This window comes from Labrus bergylta, chromosome 5, assembly GCF_963930695.1.
Source record: "Labrus bergylta chromosome 5, fLabBer1.1, whole genome shotgun sequence".
In the NCBI taxonomy this organism is placed as follows: domain Eukaryota; kingdom Metazoa; phylum Chordata; class Actinopteri; order Labriformes; family Labridae; genus Labrus; species Labrus bergylta.
The window spans coordinates 28,877,980-28,903,929 of record NC_089199.1 but is presented as its reverse complement, the minus strand read 5'-3'; the positions used below and the strand labels follow the sequence as shown (position 1 = coordinate 28,903,929).

The window sequence follows — 25,950 nt, the reverse complement described above, 5'->3', positions numbered from 1 at the left end:
TTTTTACGTCGCCTTTTTTGCAGATTTTGAAATTATCTGTCTCTCCATACCTAAGGAAGCATTGACTGTTAAAGAAGTTTTTATCTTTTGTGCTATACATATATACTGTGGGTGCCAATTTAAATAATTAAATTAACATGTATATACTGTATGAATGTCACAGCAGAAGAAGAAAGTTGCATTGAGCTCACTGAGTGTGTGTGAAGCTCCTTAGTTGAGGGAACAGAGTGAATCCAAGCCGACTACAGGACACAGCATTACGCCTGCTTTCCTCTCCATAAACAACATTTTTGTTGACTCCTGATACTGTTTCTACAGAGAGTGCTTGAACAGAGTGGAGTCCATTACCTAAAAGTACCGGAACATTTAGATAAAGCCATTACAGGCACACATTTCCTCCTCTCGTCTCGACAGACTGGTACCTTTTGACCGGCTGGAGTCACAGAAAAATATGGACTTCCAACCCGGTGGTGAGATGCGATTTGAATCCAATCAGAAGTCCATTCTGTTGTTCTCATGTATCTCACACGGTGAATGGAGATGAGTGTGATTGGATTATATACTGCAGGAAAGGAAAAAAAAAAAGGTTGATGGCAGTCGAGCCTACCGTCATTTTTGGCTATTTGATTTACAGCTTTCAGCACAAAGGGAATTTAAATAGATGACTTTTTATTTTTCTTTAAGATTAACGTTGTTACAATGTTGAATACTGTTTGATACCACTCGTTTAAATAAATAAATAAGTATCTGTTATTTTATAGATCCAAAGTTTCAAAAAGTACAGAAGCTAAGAACAAAACTCAGATCTTTGACCATATTTTTGGGGTGGGCTTTCACATCTCCAGAAAACTCCTGATATAACCAAGAGGATCTGTATGCGTGAACACAAACAGCCGAGTTTCTCCTGCCAGACCCTGAGTATTTTCTCCACAGCAGGTCAGAGTGAGCTGATGTGAGAATTCAGCAGGATATTATCCGGAGAATTCAGCACGAGCCAATGAAAGGGAAGGGGGGAGTGACGTTTATATACTGTGACTGGAGTCAGTGCATCCGATCTCCCTGCACATAATTAGAAGGTTGCATTACGTTTCCTGTTCATCAGTGTGTTGTTCTCCGCTCTTTTTGTTGACATTATGATTCTGCTGTACCATACATAGCATTGTTATGAAGGCAAATATTATCATTATAGCATTTTATAGCAAACTCTGTTGTTTTCGTCTTACTTAAAAACAAGAAATGATCTTCCATTGGGGTGCCTAGGATTCATATTTTTGTTGCCGTGGTATAGAAACGTGTTTTTTTTTACTATAATTTAATCAAAGATCACAAATCTGACATCTTGGATAATTAAAGTGACAGCCCATACATTCTGAGAGTTATTATGAAAGTCAAACACCATCTCAGATCCAACACTCTTTCCCACAACGGCATCGTTTAAATCCAGCTTTTCGGAAACTGTTAGCTGGAGGAGGAAACAGGAGCGGCACTGTATTTGTTGAACCAGTGCTTCCATGAGTTAACATGCCTGTCATTCCTGTCTCTGTGCTCCGTGCAGCGCTGGGCCGCTGCTTTCTCAGGATTATCTGCATTGGCTGTTTCCACCAGAGTCATGGCAGGATCTTTTCAGGGCCACGGAGTCGCAGCTTTAAAAAATCAAGCGCTGAAAACTTGGACCTTCCCCAACCCGAGGGGGTTAAAGACTCCCTGTTTGGTTTAGATCAGATGATTTCAGGCTCCGTCACAGAGGCATCAATCAGCCTACTTAACCTCTGTGACTCTGCTTGTGCTGGAACAGGAGGTGGTTCGATATCAGCGCGGAAAAACAAACATGCTCGAGGAAGTGCCTGATGAGGAGTTTTAGATTTCATTCACATTTGGTTTGAAATGTTTTGGATAACAATGATCATCGTAATTGTGCTCTAGGTGATTGTTTTTGTGTTATTCTTTTGGCCTGTTGCCAGGACTTTACCCTCGTTCCCACAGAAGACTGCCACCAACAAAGCAAGCTTTCTAATGCTCCTAGTGTCAGGGTGTGTGAGTGTGTGAGTGTGTGTGTGTGTGTGTGTGTGTATACACTCGTCGAGGATGGGAGTCTGTTCACTGGACTGAATAGTGTCTTTTTCAGTCTGTCTCCGTCTTTTTTCCCTCTCCTCCACTCTGGATAAGCCCACTGGAGATCCGCCTGAACTCGTAGGAGATAATCCCGCTTCTGTGCCAGAGATGGAGTGTGGGGAGGAGCGGTGCATGGAAAAAAGAGGGCGATAATGAGGAGGGAAAAGGGAGGATATGAGTGTAGTTAAGAAATCATAACTAGAGGAGACATTTCGGTTTTCCTAAATTGAGCGTGGTTCAGATTCAGGTGCCCCAAACAAGGAAACTCGACCCCTCCAAAAGGTTCTCATGCCACCTCCTTTACCTCACACAAACTTGTTTTACTGGCACCCTCTCTGAAGCCGAAAGGGTTTTGTACCTTGTATCCTAGCAATGAGGGGGGGATTGTATTCTTGGACATTGTGTGTGTGTGGCGATGAAAGAGCTCTTGGACTGACACTACTCGACTTGGCCTCTGCTGAGGGCTTTTCTACAAGCAAGAAAACGGATGTAGCCTGTGAGACATAAGTCTGACAGGAATTTTAATGCGCAAGAGCTTCCCACGAGGTTTCTGAACCATCAATGTTTGTCTTATAGTGATCTCTTTTGGGACGAGGTTCTTCGTTTCAGCATTTGTGAAGCAGATCTTTTCACACGAGTGAATTCTGCAACAAGTAAAATTATTTTTTTTAAATTAGAAATTCAGATGAATAACCTGCATTTTTTTTAAATCAAAGACTTGCTTTAGTATCCAAAAGGTTGCCTTTGTTGCCATGAAAGTTGTCAAGGTGTCACTGCCATCGAGACCAGCCAATAGAGATGTCCCGCCCACCAGATTCAACTCAAATCATGCAAAGTTTTTCTTTTGCAGTGACAAGTCTCCTTTAAAATTGTCCAATAGTTAAGCTCTCAAATCCAGTCTTGCTGCTTTCAAAGCTTTTCTCTGTCATTGCATAATAAAGACTCAAAGGTAACCACATTTAAACCCCTCTGGTTGTTTTAAATATACAGCATACTGATGTATCTTCTCTTTGCGTTGTGTTGCAGGTGTCCTGAAGGATGCATGTTTAGACCCAATCTACTGGGAGGTGATGAGGTGACATACCTCTGTGAAACAGCACTGGGAACAAATGGTAAGAAGAAGAAAATTCAATCTTCTTATTTAAAATATTTCTGAAAACATTTACACGGCACATTGTGTGGAAAAGATAGAATGGAAAAAATGAGTTAACCTATGTGGTCTGTGTACCATTTGTGGATGAAGACATTCTTTCTCCGTCTCCTCAGATCTGCTGCCATGCCTCCGGGGATGGTGCGTTGTGTTTCAGTGTTAGCAGTCCAAACGCTGCTATCACTCCTGCTGCTCGCCGTCAGCCGGCCCTTCACCTCACTACAGAGCGGTCTCGTCGGAGCATCAGAGTCCTTCCCCTCCAGTGATTACCCCACCTTTATGCGCAATGACACTCTGTTTGAGCACTTGGCCCTGCACCCGGACCCCGCTGTGAGTCGGGTCTACGTCGGGGCCCGGGATCACCTGTTCCAGTTGGATCGATTCCTCCAGTATGATGGCCACGCTGCCACTGGACCCGTCACAGACAGCAGGGAGTGCTTACCCCCCGTGACTGAGGTGAACTGCCCTCAGGCCAGGGCAACCAGCAACCACAACAAGCTCCTGCTGGTGGACCCTTACTCCATGGAGCTCATCACGTGCGGGAGTGTCAACCAAGGAATCTGCCAGAAACGAAGTCTGGACTCTGTGGATGTTGTACTTTTCTCCACAGAGAGGCCGGTGGATACTCAATATGTAGCAGCCAATCACCCTAACGTTAGCACCGTGGGGCTCGTGGTGCGCTCTCATCCTGACAAGCAGCCTCTTCTGTTTGTGGGACGGGGCTACACCAGCAGCCACCCTCCTATTTCCACGCGTAACCTCGCCCAGGAGCCCATCTTTTCCTACGAGGAAACCGCCAAGTTAGCCGTGGCCGGTCGTCTCTCAGAATACGACCATCACTTTGTAGCGTCTTTCACCCACCGCCAGCACGTGTACTTCCTCTTCTACAGGCGGGATTTAAAGTCGCAGTCGCGGGAGTACCGCACCTACGTGTCTTGCGTTTGCTTGGAGGACCAGGCGTACTACTCCTACGTGGAAGTTCCTCTGACGTGTCGATCCAGAGCGGGAAAAATATACAACCTCCTGCAAGCGGTCCAGCTCGGGCTCACCGAGGCGGGCGACGGGACTCTTCTCGGCGTCTTCTCCACTCGTTTGACTTCATCGACTCGTCCCAGCGAGGACTCGGCCCTCTGCATGTTCAACCTGGAGGATGTGGACCGCAGGATTAACTCCACCAGGGACCTGTGCTACACACAGATGGGCAAAGAGTCAGGAGTGGAGGCGGCGTACATCGAGTACGAAGTCAAATCCAACTGTGCCAACCTGCCAGAGGTAAATGTGAATGTTATCATGTGACTTTAAAAAAACAAGTTGGTATTTTCATAAGAAGAAATCAAATGTCATTCATTAAAGACTCGTTATAGAGCTTCAGCTCCTGAACGAGCCTAAACTCCCACAAATCCTGTCATGTTCTGAGGATTTCATGACCCACGCCTTCTTCTTCTTTTCTGCTCGTCTCCTCCTCAGAAAGGCGAGAGCTTTCTACTGAATAGCGGACTTTTTGGATGCTCACATCCAAAAAGTTAATTTTTTTTATCTTTTTTGGTCATCTAGCAATTTGTGTTGATGGTTTTTGCTGTGAGTGCGGTGTACAATTTAATTCTATCTGGAAGCCACTTAAACATAATCTACAAACAATTATGTAGTAATATTTAATTGGTTCTGACCAATTACAATGCAGCTCTGACTGTGTTGTAAGTTTGCATCCATTCATTCGCTCTGATTGACGTTACAAGCTGACTTCAGCATCTCTAGCTCTGTAGTTTTACAAAGAAGTTTTTAAAGAAGTTGAACAGGGGAAACTGTACACCAAACTGCTTTGAATTTATCTCCATTTTTCTTTCATCAATCCTATAAGATCCAACCATGAACTCCGTCAAAAGAGATCCTTCATTTCATGGAGGTGTATGAGATTTTCTTTTCAGTTTGAAAGAACCAATTAGCCTATTTATACTTCACACAGAGAAAACTCCAGATTATTCCTTAGGTTGTCAAACTGGATCATTACCCGCTGCAGACTGTTGGTCTTATAAACTGTGACTTTGAACTCTTAAAGATTATATTTATTGTTACACTAGAATATTAATATTAATCATTATGAAGTAATGATAATTTGACTTTTCATGTTTAGTCTTTGACTCATGTTTAGTCTGTATTTCATGGACTAAAGACATGCAGAGTTGTTCAGAGACAGAAACAGCTCTTGCAGATAATTACCCTATTCAACAGTTACTCTGATGAAATAAAATCAATCAACATTTCAATATTTGTCATTTCTCATTCAACCAGGAAGTCTCATTAAGATAAAAAAATATAGATTTAGAAGTATCTGTGCGCAGAGAGTAGAATAGCTGCACAGGCTCAGACATGAAAACAACATTTTACAATTTCAAACAAAAGTAGTGGAACCATCTCGTCTGTATCGAAAAGGTTCTGCAGCTCAGGAGAGGACACACGGCCTCTTCACTTTCTCCAGTGAAAGCGTGCAGTGGTCAACATACTGAAACAGATAGCAGTCCACTCCCATGTGTCACCGTGTGTAATTGTATGTTTGTGTGACCGGGTGTTACTGAAAGGAAGCACACGAGCTAAAAATGACTGGCCACAGGAAAAAGAATGAGCCGTGTGACCACATATCTGCTTTTTTTTTTTTTTCTTCCTCCCCCTTTATGTGAAAGAATCCACATAAACAAAAGGCTCAGAGGAATCACAGTGAACCAGTCACTGAATGGCTCAATCTTCTTGTTTTCATTGCTCTGTTTACAAAAGAACATGATGTCTGGATTTTTTCTTTACAGATGAGATGATTCTTTTTTTCACAGTTTCACGACTACACTGATTAAAAAGCTTTCCTCTGCTGGAGCTGGTACCATACAGCTGAAACTGTCCAGCCCTCTTCCTGCAAAAGCAACCTTTGTAACAGGGAGCATCAAATTAAATTAGACATTTTTTATAAGAGGGCACATGTATTGCTGCGGAGGAGGAGGGATTGAATCAAATTAGCTCCGTCATTACACCAACTCTGGAAATCCTGACTCCACTCGGTGTGCATGTAAACATTACATTTTAATGGACATCATGGGCTTGTTTGACATCCGTCTCTATTATCACATCCTCCTGCGTCGAGGACACAGAAGCACTGACCCTCCTCAACCTTTTTGTAGCCACAAGCAACAGATCGGCGGGATGGGGAGCAGGGCGGTGCGGTGTGATTTAATAGAATTGCTGGTTAGGGAGGGAATCGATCGGTGGCATTAGACGTACTTAGTGGGGTGGGGTTGAGGGTAATGTTTAACAAGGCCTGACAAGGGCGGATAAAGACACACCCCCGCAGAGACGAGACTCTGAAGGAGAAAGAGGATAAGACACTGAAGGCATACAGATGCACAGTGGAGCGGAAAATCACAGCCAATCAGGGAAAGAAGAGAATTAAATGGGGGGGGAAAGTGGACGGGACAGATATGAATACATCCCTGGACACGGAGCGCTGCCTCTTTGATGTGTTCTCACATCCAGGTGTTCTCTGAATTTGACATCTCCACTCCATATTGTAAAACATTAGGTGCACTGTGTCTTTAAAATAGCTAATGCGGTGCAACCAACCTTATTATGTATTATGAGTTATAACTTATTTTGGTCACAACTGGTTTCCTGGGTTTCTTTTCCACTTTTTTCTGACCAATGACCTTTACCAATGGTTGGACTTGAGTTTTGGCCAATGCTGAGAATGGAAAAAAAAACAACATTAATACACTTTAAAGATTATTTTTTACCCGCCTTTCACCATTTAGATAGAACAGCTGAAGAAAACTAGATGAGGATGGAAAACACAGAATGGTTGCTGATTGAAACCAGTGGGACAAGAACTGTAGCCTCTGAACATGGGGTGCCAGCTCTACATGCTGGAGCTCCATATATGCACATTTTGATTACCAGCCTGCTTTGTTTTTATCTTAATTGTCTTCTCTAAATCATCTCAACTTTAAACACACAAAGTTAGTTTGAGACGGCGTTTCCAAAATGGCAGGCGCCATCGATGGGCTTCAAAAGTCCAATTCATAAACCGATGGGTGACGTCACAAAGGGTAGGTTCACGTCATCAGCAGTCTATGGTTTAAGGTAGATTTTCTTCATATATAAAAGTCATCCACACATTCTATAATTAAATAACAATACATGTGGAAATGACTTGCATGGTTCACCTCTCCAGTTTAAAACACAATCCATTTTTCCCAGTTTTGCAGTTGCAAGTCGTCTCCATACTTTCCTTCTCAGTCACAATATCTTTGTAGTCGGTCCCTGTTTGAGGTTTGGACTGTAACCATTTTTCTACTGGCTGCTAAAATGTTTTTTAATAGATATTTACCCTGCGCTGAAAAGTGGAGAAGACCAGTCAATTGATTGGCTGTGTTACCACCTGGAAGTTTTGCTGAATTTCTGAGCTACTGGTGGAATTTCTGATACTCAGAGTCATAATAAAACTGCAATATCCAACACATATTCCTTTATATAATAGAATACTCTACAGCCTTGGATTATATTTTACAAGATGCTTGTGTTATTCATTTTTGAACGGGATGACACTCTACCCCCCTGTCATGACCCCTTAGAAGATTTAATATCGATACATGTTTTTAAAGTGAAGGTTAGAGGAGAATCCAATCAAACCATATGGCTTAAGAGGGGAACAGTGATGAGGGATTTGGAGCCCAAAAGAGATTTACAGTGTCATTAAGATGTCAAATCTCAATTGGATCCCTTTGCACAAACAACACCAAAGCAGCCTGATCCATGGTCCAGACTTTGCCAGGAGAGTCCATCTGCACCGGGGACTTACTCTCACGCAAAGCTTTGGGGAACATGCTTTTGTTATTGGTGATCAGGCCTCCTACTGTACCAAATATTAGAAGCCCAAACGCGACTGTAGTCAATCTTTTCTTGTTATCTTACTCCCTCGTGGTTATTACTTCCCCGGAGAGTTGAAGGCTAAACGTCCTGATGATTGGAGCCTGAGTGGTAGTATGAGGTATTACAGTGTAATCACAGCCTGCCATAAGCCAGGGCAGTCAGCCTTTAAGCTCCCGGGCCACGGTCCAAGACTGGACGTCATAACTTCATAACTTTTACAGTAGTCATAATGTGGTTCAGAGCTATTCTTAGCGTACAGTCATCCCCTGGTTGTTTTCCTCTCATGGTTGAGTTCTAGTGGTTCAGACAAAACAGGGGCGTCTAAACTTTCTTTCCCTCTCTCTGGTTAACTGGATCAATGCTCTGCAGCCTAGCAGCACTTTAGTTATGTTGTACAACAAAGTTTGAAGCTGGCCACTTTGAGTTGATCGTGTGAAGGTGGTTCAGCTGTCTCTATTTCTTAAGAGCAGGCCAAATAAGGAGTCTCTTCAAAACAACATGCCGTCCAACTCCAGCAATCCATCGGAGCAAACCAGAGCTTCAACAGCTCTCAGGTTTATTGCCTCTACTTCCTATTGTTGGGATAACCGACGATAAAGCAGTCGACCCCAAAAGTTCTTGTTGTAAATGTTCCCCCCTCGACCAAAAATGACAACAACGCAGCCAGAGCAAAGACTCCCCACTGCCAAACTGTGGAGGCAAAAACAAATTGTCTTTTAAGCTTTAAAAGCACTGAGGGTAGAAGTCACTGGGATCCTGTGATGGTTTGTTCCCAAAGCCCCAATCCCTCCACACTAAATCCTGCTGGGATTTTTACCCACCACAAAAGGAGCACTGCTGCTTTATTTTTGGTAACCAGCTTAGTTGCTCAGAGATGAATAACAAATCACTCTGAGGGGGGTTCTATCTTTTTTTGTACAAAAACAAGGGATACACTTTGAAATCCACATGCAGTGTGATGTGTGGTGGTGTTGTGATTTATTCATGGGGGTACTTTAAGTATCACTGGCGCCCCACAGATGTTTGGGGCTGATATGGTCACGATTTTGATGTACAAAAAATCTACTGATACTGCAGCAAAAAAAACATGTGCGTGCAGATCTCCTCTATGTGGTTTGTACTATGACGGCATTACCTCATGGTACTCTGAGGGCTGCTTTGTCAGACTAATGCGGATTTAAAATAACCTGTTTGAGAGGAACTGAAAGTATTGTTAAAAGTCAAGAAAGTATTGAATTATCCCCAGCCTTTTCTCTTCATTATCTGGGCATAACATTTTTCCTATAAGCTCTCCTTTGGATGCATATCAGAAAAAATAAACTTAAAACCTGGTGCCATTTTATCTCTCATAGGCCGATATTGTCAGACTGATAATGACTGAGAGAGGAAATGATCTCAGTATGGGGCAATTCTTTAATTTATGTCCATGATGGTGGACTTTAAATTGCCAATTCACATCTGAAGGAAAAATGGACAACAGCTGGGCGTTAAAACATCCGTAACCAGGGGCGACAGTAGCCTAGTGGTTGGTGCATGCCCCATGTGGAGGCTGCAGGTGGACCAGGTGTTTGTGCAGCAATTTGAGTTAACTTTTAAAAAGGGGTTCAACCTTAAAACATGTGTTTTATCAACACATTTGTAAGACTTTATTCTAATTATGTGTTTTGAGACTTGATCAGGTTACTTTTCAAATTTTGGTTTATTGAATTATACTTCTATTATTATACATTCACCAAACGCTAACTGTCCTCTTGTGTGTCCTCTCCACAACCAGAACACTCTGGAAGCGTACCCCTGCGGCTCCGATCACACCCCCAGCCCGATGGCCAGCAGGATCGCCGTAGAGGCTGAAACCATCCTGGACAGCCCGTCTGCTCGTCTCACTGCTGTGGCCGTCAGCGTGAGGGCGGGACATACCATCGCCTTCCTGGGGGACTCTAAGGGGAACCTGCACAAGGTAAGATCGTCTCCCAGATATGAAGGCATGCACCAACAGACTGCCAGCTTTCATGCTGGTTCTGCTCACACACACACACACACACACACACACACAGAAACCACTATCACTCACAAAGTGTGCTTTGTACATGAGAGATTGTGTTGTTATTGCTGGGAAAATGAAGTCAAAGCTTGGCATACTTTGCAACAAGTGTCATTATTTTGAGTTCAGACCTTATTTTTTGTATTTGTTTACATGTTTTTACATGTTTTTCTTGCATTACTGAAATACCTGTCCCTGTTCAGACCGGCAGTCGACCCCGCATACATCATGTTCAGCTATTCTCTCTGTTCACCTCCAGAAAACTGACATCTGCCGACCAGGTCTGAAATAGTCTGAGTGTGTTGAGGCAGGCGGGCTGAAATAATCTCAGGAGCAGCGTCCTGCTACATCTTGTTGAAGGAATGCTCTGAGATTGTGCTACAAATCCACTCATCCAGTAAATGATGCAAACATACACTGAGGCGTGTGTGTTTGTTTTTGGACAGCGTATCTGGTGTTCTAAGACCATTGAAACATTGGTGAATAAAATGTGTCTAAAGGGGTTTTATCATACGGAACAAACATCTGGAATCATCCGGTCTTCATGGTGAAGGTTTCATTTTTTTAAAGATGAGAAACCATCCATTGACGTATAACTCATATCTTAACATTGGATCCAGGTGACGGTCTGTGATTCTGTCTCTGTGGGGAGACAATCAACAGTGGAGTACTGAATAACTCAAAATTAGGGTCCAAGACTTCTGGGCGTCTTCTATCCTTTGGTCATGTTGCTTTTAAAAACTGCAGTCTTGTTATAAAGATCGATTAAAAGTGAGGAGCCAACAGATTGCAGGGTTGCTTTTCAATTGGGGCTGCACGACTAATCGCAATTTCACGGTTATGGCAATATGAACATTTCATAGTAAACTCAAAAAACGTGTCGAGCGCTCATTTTGCGGAAGCTGTGCTTCTTGTCGCAGCTGCAGGTCTTCCCCCAATCTGTCCGCCCAACATCTCCTCTCTCTCTTTGGCTGTCCTGTTTTTAAAAAGGCAAAAATAGCTAAAAACAAGAAAAGGATTTTAAAATAAATCATGTAAATGTGTTAAAAGAAGTTAGCAAAATCCTTACACCTATGAAGTTATAGGGAGTTAACCTTCTTTTGGGTTTAATCACTTTTTTATAACGGTTAATTACAGTAATTACTCGTGTCGTGCAAAAAAACAAAAACTTGACTTGTTCCTTAAATATATTCTGAAAACTGCTTCTTAAAAATGTGATTTTGGATTACGCTGCATGTAAATGAAGTTTACTCAGTAATGAGGTCAAAACAATGAAGTTTGTATATTTGTCTTCAGGGTGTTTTTATGAACACTGAGGTTCGTCTGATTCTGTCTCATAATGTCACAGCTTCCAGAGCTTTTCTGCATCAGTCTGTCATGATTTTGTGGACTTTGATTGAGTTTTACTGAAACATGTTGGCAATCCTTCGTCCAACTCATTTATCAGGATGTTCTTGTTGGCCTGCTCGGGGGCCGCTCAACCTTTCAGTCATGTCGAAACAGTGTGCGAGTGTTCGGCTCTTTGGCCGGATCATGTGAAGCTCCTCTGAAGTGTCGTTAACCCTCTACAGGCTGTCAATTAGATTTGCAAGGTGCTGCCGTCACGACACTGTGGGGTCACATATGGCGGCGTGTCTGTGGGTTCAGACAGAGTTCAGAGTGAGGCTCGGTCACACACAGGAGTTGTCCAGTTGTGGATTTAAACAACAACAACAACAACAACAAAAGAGAAACTGAAAGGGGGAAGTGAGCATATGTAATTAAACTGAACATTCGGTTGAGAAGATTAGAAGATTAGATTTATTCTACATGTACGTTGGGTGTTGTAGGCAGACCCCTTGATATCAGCAGTTTACAGATCGTGAGTTTTCTCCACACACTGCCTCTTTGTGCCTTTTTTTTTTCTCAATGGTGGCTTGTGGTTGAGGCCCCCCTGAGCAGGCACTACTAGTAGCACAATGACGGCCATTAACGTATTTTTGCACAGTTACGTCACACACACAGAGCCAGCTAAAGCCTGAGCTGCACAATCAATCAGAGACCAGAAAATGCTGAAGCTCCGCGCTCATCGCCGCTGACTGGCAGACACGTGCGCTTCCCAACAGAGAGACTCATTCACAGCCATGAAGAGATATCAGTCATCGACAGCAGACAGTGTCGGTGTCAATCTCAGCGTCCTTAATGGACACATTGTCAACTCTCTGCCCTCCTGACCACCAGCAATGGGTCGCTCGGTTTGTAACTTCAGTAGCATCCTCAGTGTGCTCTGTGTGAACAGAAAGAAGAGAAGACGAGATAACCCCAAAACACAAAACACAATTTCTGCAATAACAAAACAAATATTAGACACAAAGTCAGGCTCTTGCTTTCTTTCCCGTCTGCCATATAAAAATGTGTCCTTTACTTATCACTCATAGTCATCCTATGCCCTCTAGTGGCTGTCGTCGTTGAACTGTAATAAGATTGTTGTTGTTGTACGTAAAATTACAAAAAGTAGGACAAACAACAGCCTTGAAATTGTTTTCATCTTGAGAGAGGATAACCCGGATGCTAATGTTAGGTTATCATGAGTATTTAAAGGTAGAACACCTTAGACACGGACTCATTAAGACCGGAGATGACTGATTATTATTTAGTTTTTTAACCTTTTTTTGAGTAAAACGGGATCCTAAAGCCTTATGCACTGCACACATAAAAAAATTCCCAGACTGCATCATGGTGGGGTGCATGTTCGAGCGCAAACATCAGAGTTTTTCCATCCAGAGCTGTAGTCCTCCATGTGGGCGGCCCGGGTTCAAGTCGGACATGCGGCTTCTTTGTGGCTTCATGTCGTTCCCCACTCTCGCCCTGATTTCCAACTCTCTCCACAGTTCTATCAAGAAGAAGCTCAAAGCCCCAAAATAAGAAATAATGAAGAAGACGGGTAAGTAATCGGGTTGTGTAATTGTCGGTTACACAATGCAAAAGTCAATCATGACAAATAATAAGTATATAATCTAAAAAAGTCAATAATAAATTCATGTGGAGACAATCTGAACGTTTCTATATGTGATGCAGAACAGTCACTCATGAGTGAACAGCGTTTTTTATTAAGGTCAGTTATTTCCCTTTATTATCTGTAACTATGGTAACGTGGTTGAGCTGCTGCTGTCTCTAGTCATGATGCATGATGACATCGTCTCCATATGACACATGACCCAGAACCTTATTACATACTTCATGTCCTCTGAGCTGACTGTGTGCGTCGTCTCTGGGCTCCAGGATTCTTGTTGTTGTTTGTCCGATCGCTCCTTCTGCATCACTCACACGGTTTGATTTATTTTCCAGCTGATTGAAGCAGCTTCAGATCATAGTTCATCTGTGAGGTCTCGTTCTCACAGGAAATCAGGCCGCTCTCCGCCTGCCTTTCCGTCCAGCGTTTCCTAAATGTTGAGTAACCCAACTTGTTATTTGTCATCCAAACGTTGGTTTACATCATGAAAGCAATCTTTTCTTAACCGCTAAAACTTGACTGTAAACATTTATGTGCTGCTGTTAAGAGGGTTGTCATGACACTAAGAGTTGTTGTTATCAAAGGATATCGATACCACAGCAACAAAAATAACAAATATTGCCAACGTTTCTGTGCAGTACAGACCATGCTCTCTCCTAGTCTTTCCCTTGCAGCAGCTCCTAATTCAAAATATGACATGTCTATGAAATGGCATGTAAAACCTTCGACCAACGTCTGCAGCGAGGTACCAATCTGATGAACCAATCACAGCCTCCCTGTCTCCCTGCTCGCTCTCTAGCCCTGTGAGTTGTGAGTAGTAAAATAGTTTTTTTTATATGTATTATGATAAAGTTTAGTGTTTACTTACCGCTGAATGAGACACGAGACTGCTCTGAGGTCCACTTCTGGAGAGACGGTGCTCGTGCATGTAAGTGAGGGGGGCGTGGCTTATGAGGGAGCACAGAGGGGAGGGGCTTGGTGCAGACGCAGCACTGAGGGAATGCTACTTTCAAAAACATGGCTAGTTTTCAAAAAGTGCCATCCCTGCCTTGCTAAAGGGCAACATTGGTAATGCTCAGGACATGAACTGGCACCTCTCCAGCTACCAGACCAATTTCCAGATCATAATTCTGGAGTTTTCGACAATCCAAGCTGTTACAGACGCCAACGAGACCATTAAGCAGATGTTGACGCTGTCCATAGCCAGTAGAGCTTCAAAGTGGTCCAACACTGATGTCAGATAATAAGAGCTGGCTCGGTGCATCGTCACGTTCAAGTGAGAAGAGGCTTTCTTCTAGCACATTCCTGGCTAAAGGGTTAACAGTCCGAAAAGTAATCACAGATGTGTTGAGGCAGGTCTGTCATCGTGTAAAAAGCTCTTTTTACACGATGACTTCCATAACCCATTCAGACAGCTGTTTTATAACTTTTTAATTGCTCGTTCACTTTAGTGGGAAAATACAATTTCCTGAAGCGATTAAACCGCGTAATCAAATCACACGAGACACAGTTAATCAATAAACGATAACACAACATGACTGCCAATACTTCCTCGTTTGTCCCTCGACCAGTTTCAACAGGAAGCTGATTCACCAACAATTGAGCAACTTTCAGTCCCAAGTCTCTTACCTTAAGGATGAATGTGAAGGCTTTTTAAACATTTCTACGGGTCACAAGTAAAGCCGTATCAAATAACCTTAAATATCCTCTTTTGATTGTACAAAAAAAAAAAAAGGCCTCCAGCTTCTGCTTTGAGTGCAGCATGTTGACTCCCTCCCTGCGTTGTTAACCTCAGCTCCCTGGCAGATAAACTTGGTGACTTAGCAGCACTGATGAGCTTATTGCAGCTACTCAGAATAACAAGAGGACTAAATAAAGAGACGCTGGTGTTCAGGACACAGAAGCCAGTGTGTTGTGTTTTTTTCTTTAGGAGGGGGATGTCTAATTGCTAAACCTAACCGGTCTAATTAACGGTTGCATGAAGACGCACTGCTGACCAGTTAAGATTCTATCTCTAAATGTTTGTTTTGTCGAGCGTCATGCTGGAAGAAAGACGGGTTTTGTGCAGCGAGCATGCCACGGCTGCGTTTCCTCTCCAGTTTAAATGTCATCTCTCAGTTTTTCTGTTGCTTTTCTCTGTTATATGCGACATCAAGTTTTGTCCTGTGCTTGCTTTAAAACCTTGACATTCTCATTTTCTCTGTTTCCCTGTCTTTTGTGAAGATCCCAGTAACTTTCTGCAGTGTCAGCAGACTTATATTGAAGCTGGGGTAGAAGAAGAAGAAGAGAATATACTCTGTGTGTTTTGTGAGGAAATGTGGGATCAAAGCGTGTCAGCCTGCATTGCTGACCCTAAATCCTCTGCATACCTGGAGGATGGGATTAGCCGGGCATCAGAGACACATCCTGGCACACCACAGGGCAGGTTGTGGACTTGCCCCTTGTGCTGGATTTTCCCATTAGGATGATTGCTGGTCTTTGTTTCAGCACAGTTGCCCTCACAGTGGAATATCTTACTAATGACATTAGGACATCAAGAGGCCAGTGCGGAGCAGTTGGTCAGGCTGACCTCTCGTATTAACCCACATTACAGCAGCTCTGGACTTTAAACAGCTCGCACAAGGTCAGAAAAAGGGCCTCGTCATTTTGTCTGGCTGTTCTCTGGCTCTTATGACCTGTGTGTGTCTCGTCATGCTGTTAAACTTATCTTATCCTGTGGTGCGGTGTTTCCTAAAGGCTGTCACTTCACTTCCTTTATTAGCGTTGTAGTTCTGATACATCAGCGGGCCTCTCACAGATACCCTGATTAAGACTATGGTTTCTGATGTGGGCCAATGGGAAGGAAATAAAAAAAAAAGAGAACATGCAGGTTTATTAAGAAAGTGTCTGCAGCACATGTAGCACAACACCTCACTCTGTCAGACTGTTAAGCAGGTTAACAATGCAGACAGATACTTTATTGAGCCTGCAGCATAAATAATTAGTTATTAAAGGTTGTGACAAAAAAAAAAAAAGAAACCTACAGCTATAAGATTAAAATGAACCGGTGCAGGAATAAGATTAAAAAACCTATAAACAACTTAAATCACAGGATAAAAATGCATCCAAACAAACCAAAAGATGCATGAAAAATAATTGAAGAAGTATTCTTGCATCCTAATATACAAGTGCAATAATATAATGTTTGTAATATGAAATCAGATGTGGTCAGGGGAGTGGGACTTGTAAAACAAGTTAGTCTAAATGTAGAATATGTTCTTGAACTTGTGGTCACAAATAACGAGAGTGACTCCTGTGAGATGGTGAGATGGTGCCCCCTTAGGGAGGATTCCTACTGTCGTTGCAAAGTCTGTACATTTTGGGTCAATGCTTTTGTTTAGGTTTGTGAGCCCTCAGTGACCCCCTACTAGTCTGGGGGTCCGGTTAGTTGCCCACCTTGCCTGTTGACAAACAGATGATGATCGATGATGGGTTTTTGATTCTGGTTTTATGGACGTTTTTATACATTCTCAGTTTCCCGTTGTTACCTGATGACCTCTTGTATTTATGTGTTTAATGTCGTTCAGGGACGTTTCTGTGTTTCTAAATGTTTTTTTTTCCATTTCGTTTTCACCTGGCTGCCAAACTAATTTCCTCTCGGGGGGGACAATCAAGTTGAAAGTTGAGAGCAGCGCCTCTGAGGGTCCAATGACAAACTTTATTATGGGTATTTGAAAAAGTCGATGCCAAAACAATCCCTATTCAAGTCCCCCTAACTGTTTTTTCTCCAATAAACAGTTATTACAGCCTTTGTAGAATCCTCCTCCTGGGTTTCCCTGAACAATGTCAAAATAATGAGTGTGTTTTTTATGTTTTCCTTTTTTAATGAGGACCCAACAGAAGGACAGAGTGTGTCACGATTACATAATCACCTGATCGTTTTGTCTTTGCAGGTGTTCCTGGGGCCAAACGGTGAGGTAGAGGAGTATTCTGTCATCTCCATCCAGCAGAACGCAGCCATCAGTTCGGACCTGATCCTGGACCAGAACGAGGAGCATCTCTTCATCATGACTCATAACATGGTACCTGCACACTCAGAGAGATGAGACATCCACTGTCGTCATCTCTCGGCCTCATTTCAGGGCCGTCCTTCCTGCGCTGCACTTCTAAAGCTAGAGAAATCATTTTGACTCACTTTGTTTTTTTTCTGCCCCAATTCTCCCTTCCACTAATGCAGCCGGTCATTAGGATTATTCTAATGAACATATTTTCATTTTCCATTGTTCCCCCCCCCCCCCCCCCCGGAGTATGTGGGCCACCTATTCTCTTTAATCAGATTTTGTTGAGCTTAGTGTGCGCGGTTTGCACGACCGAACATAATTGTGTTGTCCTGCTTCCAGCTGCAGAAGAGGCCCGTGGCTGAATGCCAGCAGCATCCAGACTGCCACTCCTGCCTGCTCGGACACGACCCCTACTGTGGCTGGTGCGTCCTGGAGGGAAGGTGAGAGAAACGACAGCCCGGCCTGCATGTGTCCCCGATTTAAGTGCAGCTGAAATTCATCCTAACTAGAACAGAGGTCAAGCTTTTAAAATAATCTCCTTTGACTAACACAGAAAGACAGAAATAGCTCCTCCGTTATAATCTGAGTACGTCTTCTAGATTCTGCTGACTTTATATAAACCAATTAATGACTCTTAAAAGCCTAAGAAAAGGTGAGACCATGTGCTGAATGGATATGTAAACAGTTTACTTCTTTAGAAGATTGAGAGCACACTCACTCGAGGCAAAGTTACCCTGTACCCCTTAAGCACGATTGCCCCCGCCATTGTCATTTTTTAAACCTCATTTAATTTCAAACCTTTATTTATTCTCGAAAGGACACTGAGGTTGCCCTCGTTTTCCAATGCCGTCGAGATTTCAAGCACAGTAAAACAAGCAAAAAACACAACAAACACTGATCCACTGAAAAAACATTTACAATTTGAAACAAAGGGACTCGAACTCAAATTCCTAAACTCTGGTAGAGAGGGAAGAACTGCGATCCTTAGAGTTTTCTGGAGGGCGTTCCACGAGTTTAGGGCATCAAAAAGAAAACGCTGATTTACCGAGTTCAGTAAAAGCTCGAGGGAAGAACGCCGACATTCCACTCCAACAGGTTTGTTATGTAAGGTGGAAGTTTTCCAATAACAGCCTTGAACATCATCAACATGTAAGGATGTGTTTGAAAGAGGTCAGGACAGACCCCTAATAGATACATCAAATCTATATTTCCTGATAATCAGCACTCTGTATTATTAATTATATTCTACTTAACATCATTACAGGGATTATTTTAACCGTGTAAGAAGAATTTCTTTGCCTTTATCTTTAAAAGAAAGAAAAAAGCTTAACATCGAAACTATGTGAAAATTAAGATTAAGAATTATGTTGATTTTGAGAATTAGTGTTGTGCAAAAAGTCTTTAACAGCCTTGATCCTGACGGGAAACCTGCGCACATTTTCTGGGAAATCCAAGCAGTGGTAACATAAAGTGACATCACCTACTAAAGGCGTCCGTTGATGGCGGTCGCCATGCTGGAAATGCTGTCTCAACACAATTTGCAGTCAACCTAACGACAGGCGAAGAGCTGGAGCTTAAAATGGTGACATGTAGCATTTCTCCGTCTGTCATCAGCAATACATGTCTAATGTTTGCAAACAGCAATTAGCATTAGCTTCTCTGCTAAGCTACTTCCCAATCAGAAAGTGAAGCTGTCGTTTAAGAAAAACAAAACCCTGAGGCCATGAAGTGAGTAATGGTGCTTTCTTTGAAGGAGAAGACATGATTTATTTTCTTTTAGTAATAGGATTGAGTTTAGCATTAATAACATCTTCTCACTCCTTTGTAAAGTTTGACATCAGAAGAAGCGCTGACGACTGCAGGCTATTTCTTTATGTTGCTCTTTGAAATGCAAAAATGCATCACAAATGAGTCTTTCTGTGTGAAATGTTTTGCGACTAGTTCAAAGAAATGTAGCAGAAAAACAAGTTCAGCTCTGACGCGGGATGAAGTATCAGCGGGCGTGGAAGCAGCTGGCAATCTTCTGGAGTGTTTTTGCCAAGTCATGTTAAAAAAAAAAAAAAAAAAAAAAAAGAAGACGGACTGAGTGGGGTCTGCTGGGAAAGTGATGGAGGTCTGATGAAAGAAATCTACCTCTCTCCATCCCATCTGTGTCTCCTCCTCTCTCCTCTCAGCTCTGCCTCTCCACCTGGATGTTTTTCTCTCTCTGCCCCTTTACTTCCTTCCTCTCGGCTCCCTAACATGTTTTTACTTTCTAGTTTGTTTACATCTAGCTAGAGAGGGAATAAAACCGCTTCCAGGAAGAAGTTGGTGTGCACTTTAAAAAAAACACCTTGTACTTGATAAACAGAAAACTCTTTTTCTCGTATTACGTTCCCACTTGTTGAGACATGTCGAGTCGAGTACATGACGCCGCGTTGTGTCGTTTACCCTGCAGGTGTGCGTTGCAGTCAGAGTGTTCTCGTGGGAAGCAGCCCGGCCAGTGGTTGTGGAGCTTTGACATGGAGCAGCAGTGCCTGACCATCCAGGACCTGAACCCGTCCAACATCAGCCGGGAGGAGAGCAGGACGGTGAGTCTGCTCAAAGCGATGGTGCCAAACAAACAAAAACCTCCTGATATCCATCTAACCGTCTGTACGGTGTGTCATCATAACTGTAAACAACATTACAAAGGTCGACTGTAGAGACCTGGGAGGGTCTTCACAGACTCTGAACTACACGCTCAGATATTCTTCACAGGTTGATGCAGATTTATTTGTCGAAACTTAAAAAGAACTCTTAGTGCAGCAGCATGTAGTCCTTGAAGGGAACTCTTCACTGACCACGATCTAACGCTGCTACATCAACTTTTAGTCACCTGACAGTCAGAGGAGAGACATTACAGGAGAGGTCACACTATAGGACTGACAGACGATGTGTTCAAGTGCATTGCAGGAACATCACCTGAGGACAGGTGGAGCCAAATAAAACCAAACACTGAGCATGAAAAAAAATAAGGACTCAGATCTGAGTCGAGTTCATGTCCCTGCAGGCAGCAGGAAGATATAACTCACTTTTATAACTTAATTTTTCCACGTTGACATTTACAGGTGAGCAGGTCAGATTTATGCGTTCAGAGCGTTTAATCGCCTGCTGTCACTTTGTCCTTCACTGTCATCCAAACAGCTCAGGTGTAGATTCCTCTCTTACTAACTCTGCCTGCTGAATATGAAGAGCTAAGAGGTTTTTAATCATGCTTTGACAGTCTTGTTTGTCCTCTCTCTGTCAGACGTGCTAACTTCACACTGCTGACCTAAAGCAGCGGTTCTCAACCGGTGGGTAGGGACCCAAAAGTGGGTCGCCGAGCTGTTGTCAGTGCTCTGCGAATATGTGCTTGAAAGGAAAATGCTGTTAAAAAGTCTATGAAGCGTTTTTTTCATAAGTTTGTTTTGTTAAGTTTTTTTGTTTTATCACACTTCGTACCGACTGAGGTCCAAACTGCACCATTGTTCTTTAAATAAATCGGATTAACTGAAAAATATAACAAATTTGGGGAAGTTGGTGGATCCTGACGCTCAACCAGTTGAGAACCACTGATTTAAAGCACCTTTCTTAATTGTAACTTTTTAAGATGTTATTGTATTTTTAACCTTATTTATTTTCCTGCACTATTTTTTTGTGTCGTTTCTCTGCACTACTCAGGAGAGAAGCCTTATAAATGCTCACTGCACCTTGGTATAGTGACAGTAAAGTTCAGTCTAAGATCAGATTTAGTGGAGAAAGACACACCGATATCTGATCTAACACCATACTCTTCATCTTTCCTCAGGTGTCTCTGTCTGTCCCAGGACTTCCTGTTTTGGAGAAAGACGAGTATTACTCCTGCTACTTCCAGGACGTCCACAGTCCCGCCATCGTCACAGCAACTGGGGTCCACTGCCATTCTCCGGACACCCGCCGTGTGCCCACGGTGCCTCCAGGACAGGGTGAGTGCGTTTGAGGCCAAAGACATGACCATTTATCCTTTCAGGAAGAAAGCTGGTGAAGTTTCATCTCTGGTCTGAACTCTTCATCCCTCTTTGTGTCCGGAGGATTTGATCATAATGAGATTTATATCTGTGTGTTTTAAGCATGTGTTTGCATGTGCACACATAACATACACACATACGCAGTGCAATCCATGTTTCATCAATCTAGGACAACCCAAATTCTTTCTTTTAAGCCAGCTTACACAGCAGGGAGTAATGTTTTTTAAAGTTTATAACTCCCCATAAATATACTGCATTTCATTGATGTGGTTTTCTAGGTTTGGGTTGTTTGGAGTGACAGCTGCTTGAGTGTTAAAGGAAGTCCGCTGCAAAAACCAAAAGGGGATTGCAAATAAAAAAAATTGAATCCTCTGCAGAGGTCACACTCCTAAAAAAAAATAAAAAAAATAAAAAATACACAACACACACAATCACCGGTTCCCATGAACGCATTCCTGAAACTTTGCGGCTTGTTGTAGTTCTCAGGGAGCGGGGCTCAGAGAGATTCAGCCTGGAGGGGCTTTCCTAAGATATAGACACACAGGAGGTATTTAAGGATCGAGCTGTGGCTTTCCTTTATTTAAAGAGGGTTAGTGTCCGCGCTCACTTAATAAAAGACGGAGCTGGAGGCCTGTCAGGGCAGCTGCTGCTTTTAAGTTAAAGAACAGATTCTCATCTGACTGCTTTGAGATTTAAAAATACATTGCAAAGTTCAGACTCCGGGTTATCTGCAGGGCCACAATGTTTTCAGGCTATGTCGTCCTCATCTGCCACCAAGCTCGTGGAAAATCAATAAATAAGAAACTAGATCATTTGGATGTTTGTTGGTTGGTTAATTGACAAAGAGGCAACAAATCAGAAATACATCACTTCAAGTCGTCTTCACATGTCCACTTCTGAAAATATCTAGATCATTTCAGGAGATTCTCCCGACCTGGCTGTTGACATATGCTCCTCACAGTGGGAGGCTATCCCTGTCAGACAGGAGGGGGGGCCTTGGGGGTCTCCTGAGGTCAGACGAGATGTAAAAGACATTATCCATCCATTGCAAACAATTTCCAAAAATCCTGAACACACCACAAAAAGTAGGTACAAAGACCTCAAATGCCCCCAGTCTGATGTGTCAGGACCCTTCAGTAGCAATACGTTTATTTCATTCCCCAGCGTTAGAACTGTATTTTTTAATGTGTGCATTTTAAGAAAAACATTTGCCAAGTTGTTAAACGCAGAGATCTGAGAACATACTGAAGTCACATAGGTGGAGGAGCATCAACAGAGGACTGTGTGGGGTCAAACCAGCACAGTTTTCTAGAAGAGAAAACAAAAGGCAACCCATATGAACAAATGATCACCTGAAGTAGAACTCTGGTTGAAACGTTGTGATTGAGATGGAATAAAAAACTAGTTGAAGAATTTGAGCGAGTGAGCAGACATAGCCTCCTCCTCAGTCTGCTGTTTTTTGCACTGCACTTCACCTACGCGATTGTTCCCTGCTCCTCTCTGATTTCAGAAAATACCTAAAGCAAGTACAACGCTATTAATGTCTAACAGCTCTCAGACGACACAGAGTTACCTCCAGGTGAAACTAGGTCGAGAGGCTTATATTTCTCGCTCCATCCAGCAGTCAGTTTAGATTTGAAGAAACCTTTTTTTTTTTTTTTTTGGAGGAGAGGTGAAACAATCCTCAAGATTTCAACGTCAAAAGTTTCCCTTTTGGATCGAGCTTTGAATTACCTCGACCTGGATGACTCAGAATCTGCACAGACGTCTTACAATGCTGCTGTCACTTTAAGACATGATGGTAAAAACTACAAAAACTGGTTCAGATTATGTAGCTTCACAGAGCAGCTTTTAAAACAGGTGAAGTTGAGCGTGTGCTTGGTCGAGTGAATTCTCAGAGCCTTGAGCCGGGCTGTGTTTATGTCTGATCTTCTGTGGGCCGAGGATGGATGGGAGCACATGGCTTCTATTAAGCCTGTGTGTTTTGGCTAACGGGAACCAAAGCCTCGATCCCACGTTCTCTGGCCGTGTTTTGGGGGAAAGATCTTACTCATCCCAGACTTCTTGAATCAGAGGGCGATAAAGCCTGGAAAATATTTTCAGAGCTTTCCTCGCTCAGCTCCGTGCTCAGGTGAAACATGATGTCACTCTTGTTGTTTTCCAGCTCTCCCGTCCTCATGCCCTCTTCTTTTCCCCTCTCTGTGTTTTATTTTTTTTTCTCCTCCAGACTTCGTCACGGTCCCCCTGTCCCTTCGCTTCGGGGACGTCACCGTCACAGCGAGGGATTTCACCTTCTACGACTGTACGGCTGTAAAGCAGCTGTCTGGCAGCATGCCGTGAGTTACAAACTGATGATTTATAAGCTCTCTGCTCTGCTGTCTCCTCCCAGACGCCGTCCCTCCATCAGTTCAACCTTCAACTTGACTGTTTTTCTATTTTTCTCCCTTCTTGCTGTCCTGGTTTTAACTCCTCTCTCCACACCTGTAACCCCTTACGTTAAACACTTTCACCAAAGTATTCCAAGGGGGGCTGCAGGTACCTTCACTCTCTCTCAGTAGCCTCCACATCTTTACATTCGCTCACGCTCAGAACATGGCTTAGCTGTGCTCCTCCGCGATTGGTTCTGGTTCTGGTTTAGGATCAGGAGAAAGCTCCGTTTGACGTAATCATGTTTTTCCAAATCTTTCTAAAAACTCTCTGCGTTGGTCTCGCTTAGCTCTTGTGTCTGCACAAACATGCTCAGCACAACAGAATTGTAGTGCAGACAGCTAACGCTAATGGGAAATTATGACTATGTTCCCACACATGCTCTCTCTATCAGCCTCTCTCTCTCTCTCTCTCTCTCTCTCTCTCTCTCTCCCTCTCTTTGTTCCTGCACTCTGATCAAACCTGAGGCTCGATTCAATTAGATCGCTGACCTTTCTTACCACAGGGACCAGATTGGATGTGATCTGATTATGCCGTGCTCTCAGATACAGTAGCTCTACCTTTTCTATCTCTACATCATCCTTTCCCCCAAGCCCACACTTCTTTTGTTGGACCCTCTCTTCATTATTCTCTGCATGGTTCCTGACCCTGGACTCCTTGTTTGCTTCTCCTTTAGCTTTTATCTGTGTTCTTTCTGCAGATTCTTCCACGGACGCTTTCATTAAACTCTCTGATCTGTACTCTCTGTTGTTTCTCTGTGCAGCTGTCGCGGTTGTGTTACGAGCAGATGGGGCTGTAACTGGTGCGTTCACCAGCACCTGTGTACCCACAAGCCCACCTGTGAGGAGGGGGTGGTCATCTACAACCACCATGTAAGTTACTCAGTCGGTAAAGGATGGATATAACTATAGCCCGCTCAGATTTGGATATGATTCTAGTTTTAGTGGTTTTTTATGTGCTTAAGTTTTTTGAGAAAAGTTAGGTCAAAGACATTTTGATATTTGAATTTAAAATACGAAGTGAACTTCTCTCTTTAGTTGCTCTTCGGACAATTACCCTAAATAACAGCCAACAAATAACCTGCAATGGATTTTGAGGATTGCCTGAAACTATACTTCTTTTAGCTACCGTCCAGAACCAAGACATTGATGCTAATTTGTAAACTAATTTGCATAGCATGTCTCCATTGGATTGTGTTCCTTACACTAAAGCAAATGTGGATTTATAAAATAATGCTGCAGTGATTTAAAAAAAACAGCTGTAGCCCAGGCTTGAGTTTCATGATGTACCGAAGAAACTGCAGAACACAACTCCTGTTAGCAGCGGCCTGCCAGCTGTTGCTAACCTTAGCCTGAGGCACACAGCAAATATGACAGAATCAGCCCAACTTCAGATCATAACACAACAAGCAGTTGTCTTCTTTAATGTCCTCAATATCCCAAATGTTTAGCATGTTGACCGTCATGCTAGCATTAGCCCTTTTCAGACTGCAGTTCCGCTACAGCGCTGCAACGATGCGCCGTGGTCATCATGTGTAAAGACATTCATATTGATTCTGCAACTCCATGATATTGGTGTCTCAGTCTGTGGATTCACATTGCCTTGTGGAAGTGCGAGAGCTTGGCACACACACACAGCGCCGCGCTCCCCCGCTGGCCTCGGCCTGTGCTGTCTTGTCCCAGTAACGCCTCTGTTAAGGCGATATAGAGGATGGATCACTTTGTAAACCCCCTACATCTCCACATCATTCAAACTGAAAGAGAAACATCACAGGGCTGTACATATCATGTCATGAAACATCAGTCTGAATGAGTCTATTGTCACTCGTGGATTTAGCTGTCTTTAACTCCCTGCCACCACCCCATTCGCTCTGAAAATCATCCTAAAATTCAAAAAGCTCAGTCTGCCTCAGGATGCCTCTAATGAGGCAGAGAGAATGAATTATGAATAAAACACCAAATATATCTCCAGGCCACCTTTTCCTCTTCTTTGTTTAACAGCTGCACGACACAGTTACTCGTGTAAATCTCAGTTAAAAACCGGTTCCAAACAAAGGGCTATTCAGTCTCTGGTTCAGTTACATAAAAAGCTGTTGTGAGGTTGCACTGTGTGAATCTACATGAGTGTTTTTGAAAGGTAAGTAATGGTCCAAATGATTTTTTTTTTTTTTAACCATAAGTCATCTTTTGTGCCTCTTCTGTAAAATCACATTTTTGTAACTAAAATCATTGCTTTGTACGTTTCATAAGCAACAATAACACAATAACAGCAGG

At 43.0% G+C, this 25,950-nt stretch overlaps 1 protein-coding gene across 3 annotated transcripts in view; it reads left to right on the top strand.

The window, feature by feature from the left end:
* plxnb1b (plexin b1b) overlaps positions 1-25,950 on the top strand; it is a 109,533-nt gene that overhangs the window by 64,572 nt on the left and 19,011 nt on the right. For all 3 annotated transcript variants that reach the window (XM_065955370.1, XM_065955371.1, XM_065955369.1), the window contains 9 exons: positions 3,139-3,224; positions 3,379-4,534; positions 9,945-10,127; positions 17,136-17,264; positions 17,583-17,683; positions 19,681-19,813; positions 21,052-21,208; positions 23,478-23,586; positions 24,441-24,549. In XM_065955370.1, the coding sequence (XP_065811442.1) occupies positions 3,389-4,534; positions 9,945-10,127; positions 17,136-17,264; positions 17,583-17,683; positions 19,681-19,813; positions 21,052-21,208; positions 23,478-23,586; positions 24,441-24,549 (2,067 nt within the window). In that variant the 5' untranslated portion in view covers positions 3,139-3,224; positions 3,379-3,388. The remainder of the gene's footprint in view (positions 1-3,138; positions 3,225-3,378; positions 4,535-9,944; positions 10,128-17,135; positions 17,265-17,582; positions 17,684-19,680; positions 19,814-21,051; positions 21,209-23,477; positions 23,587-24,440; positions 24,550-25,950) is intronic.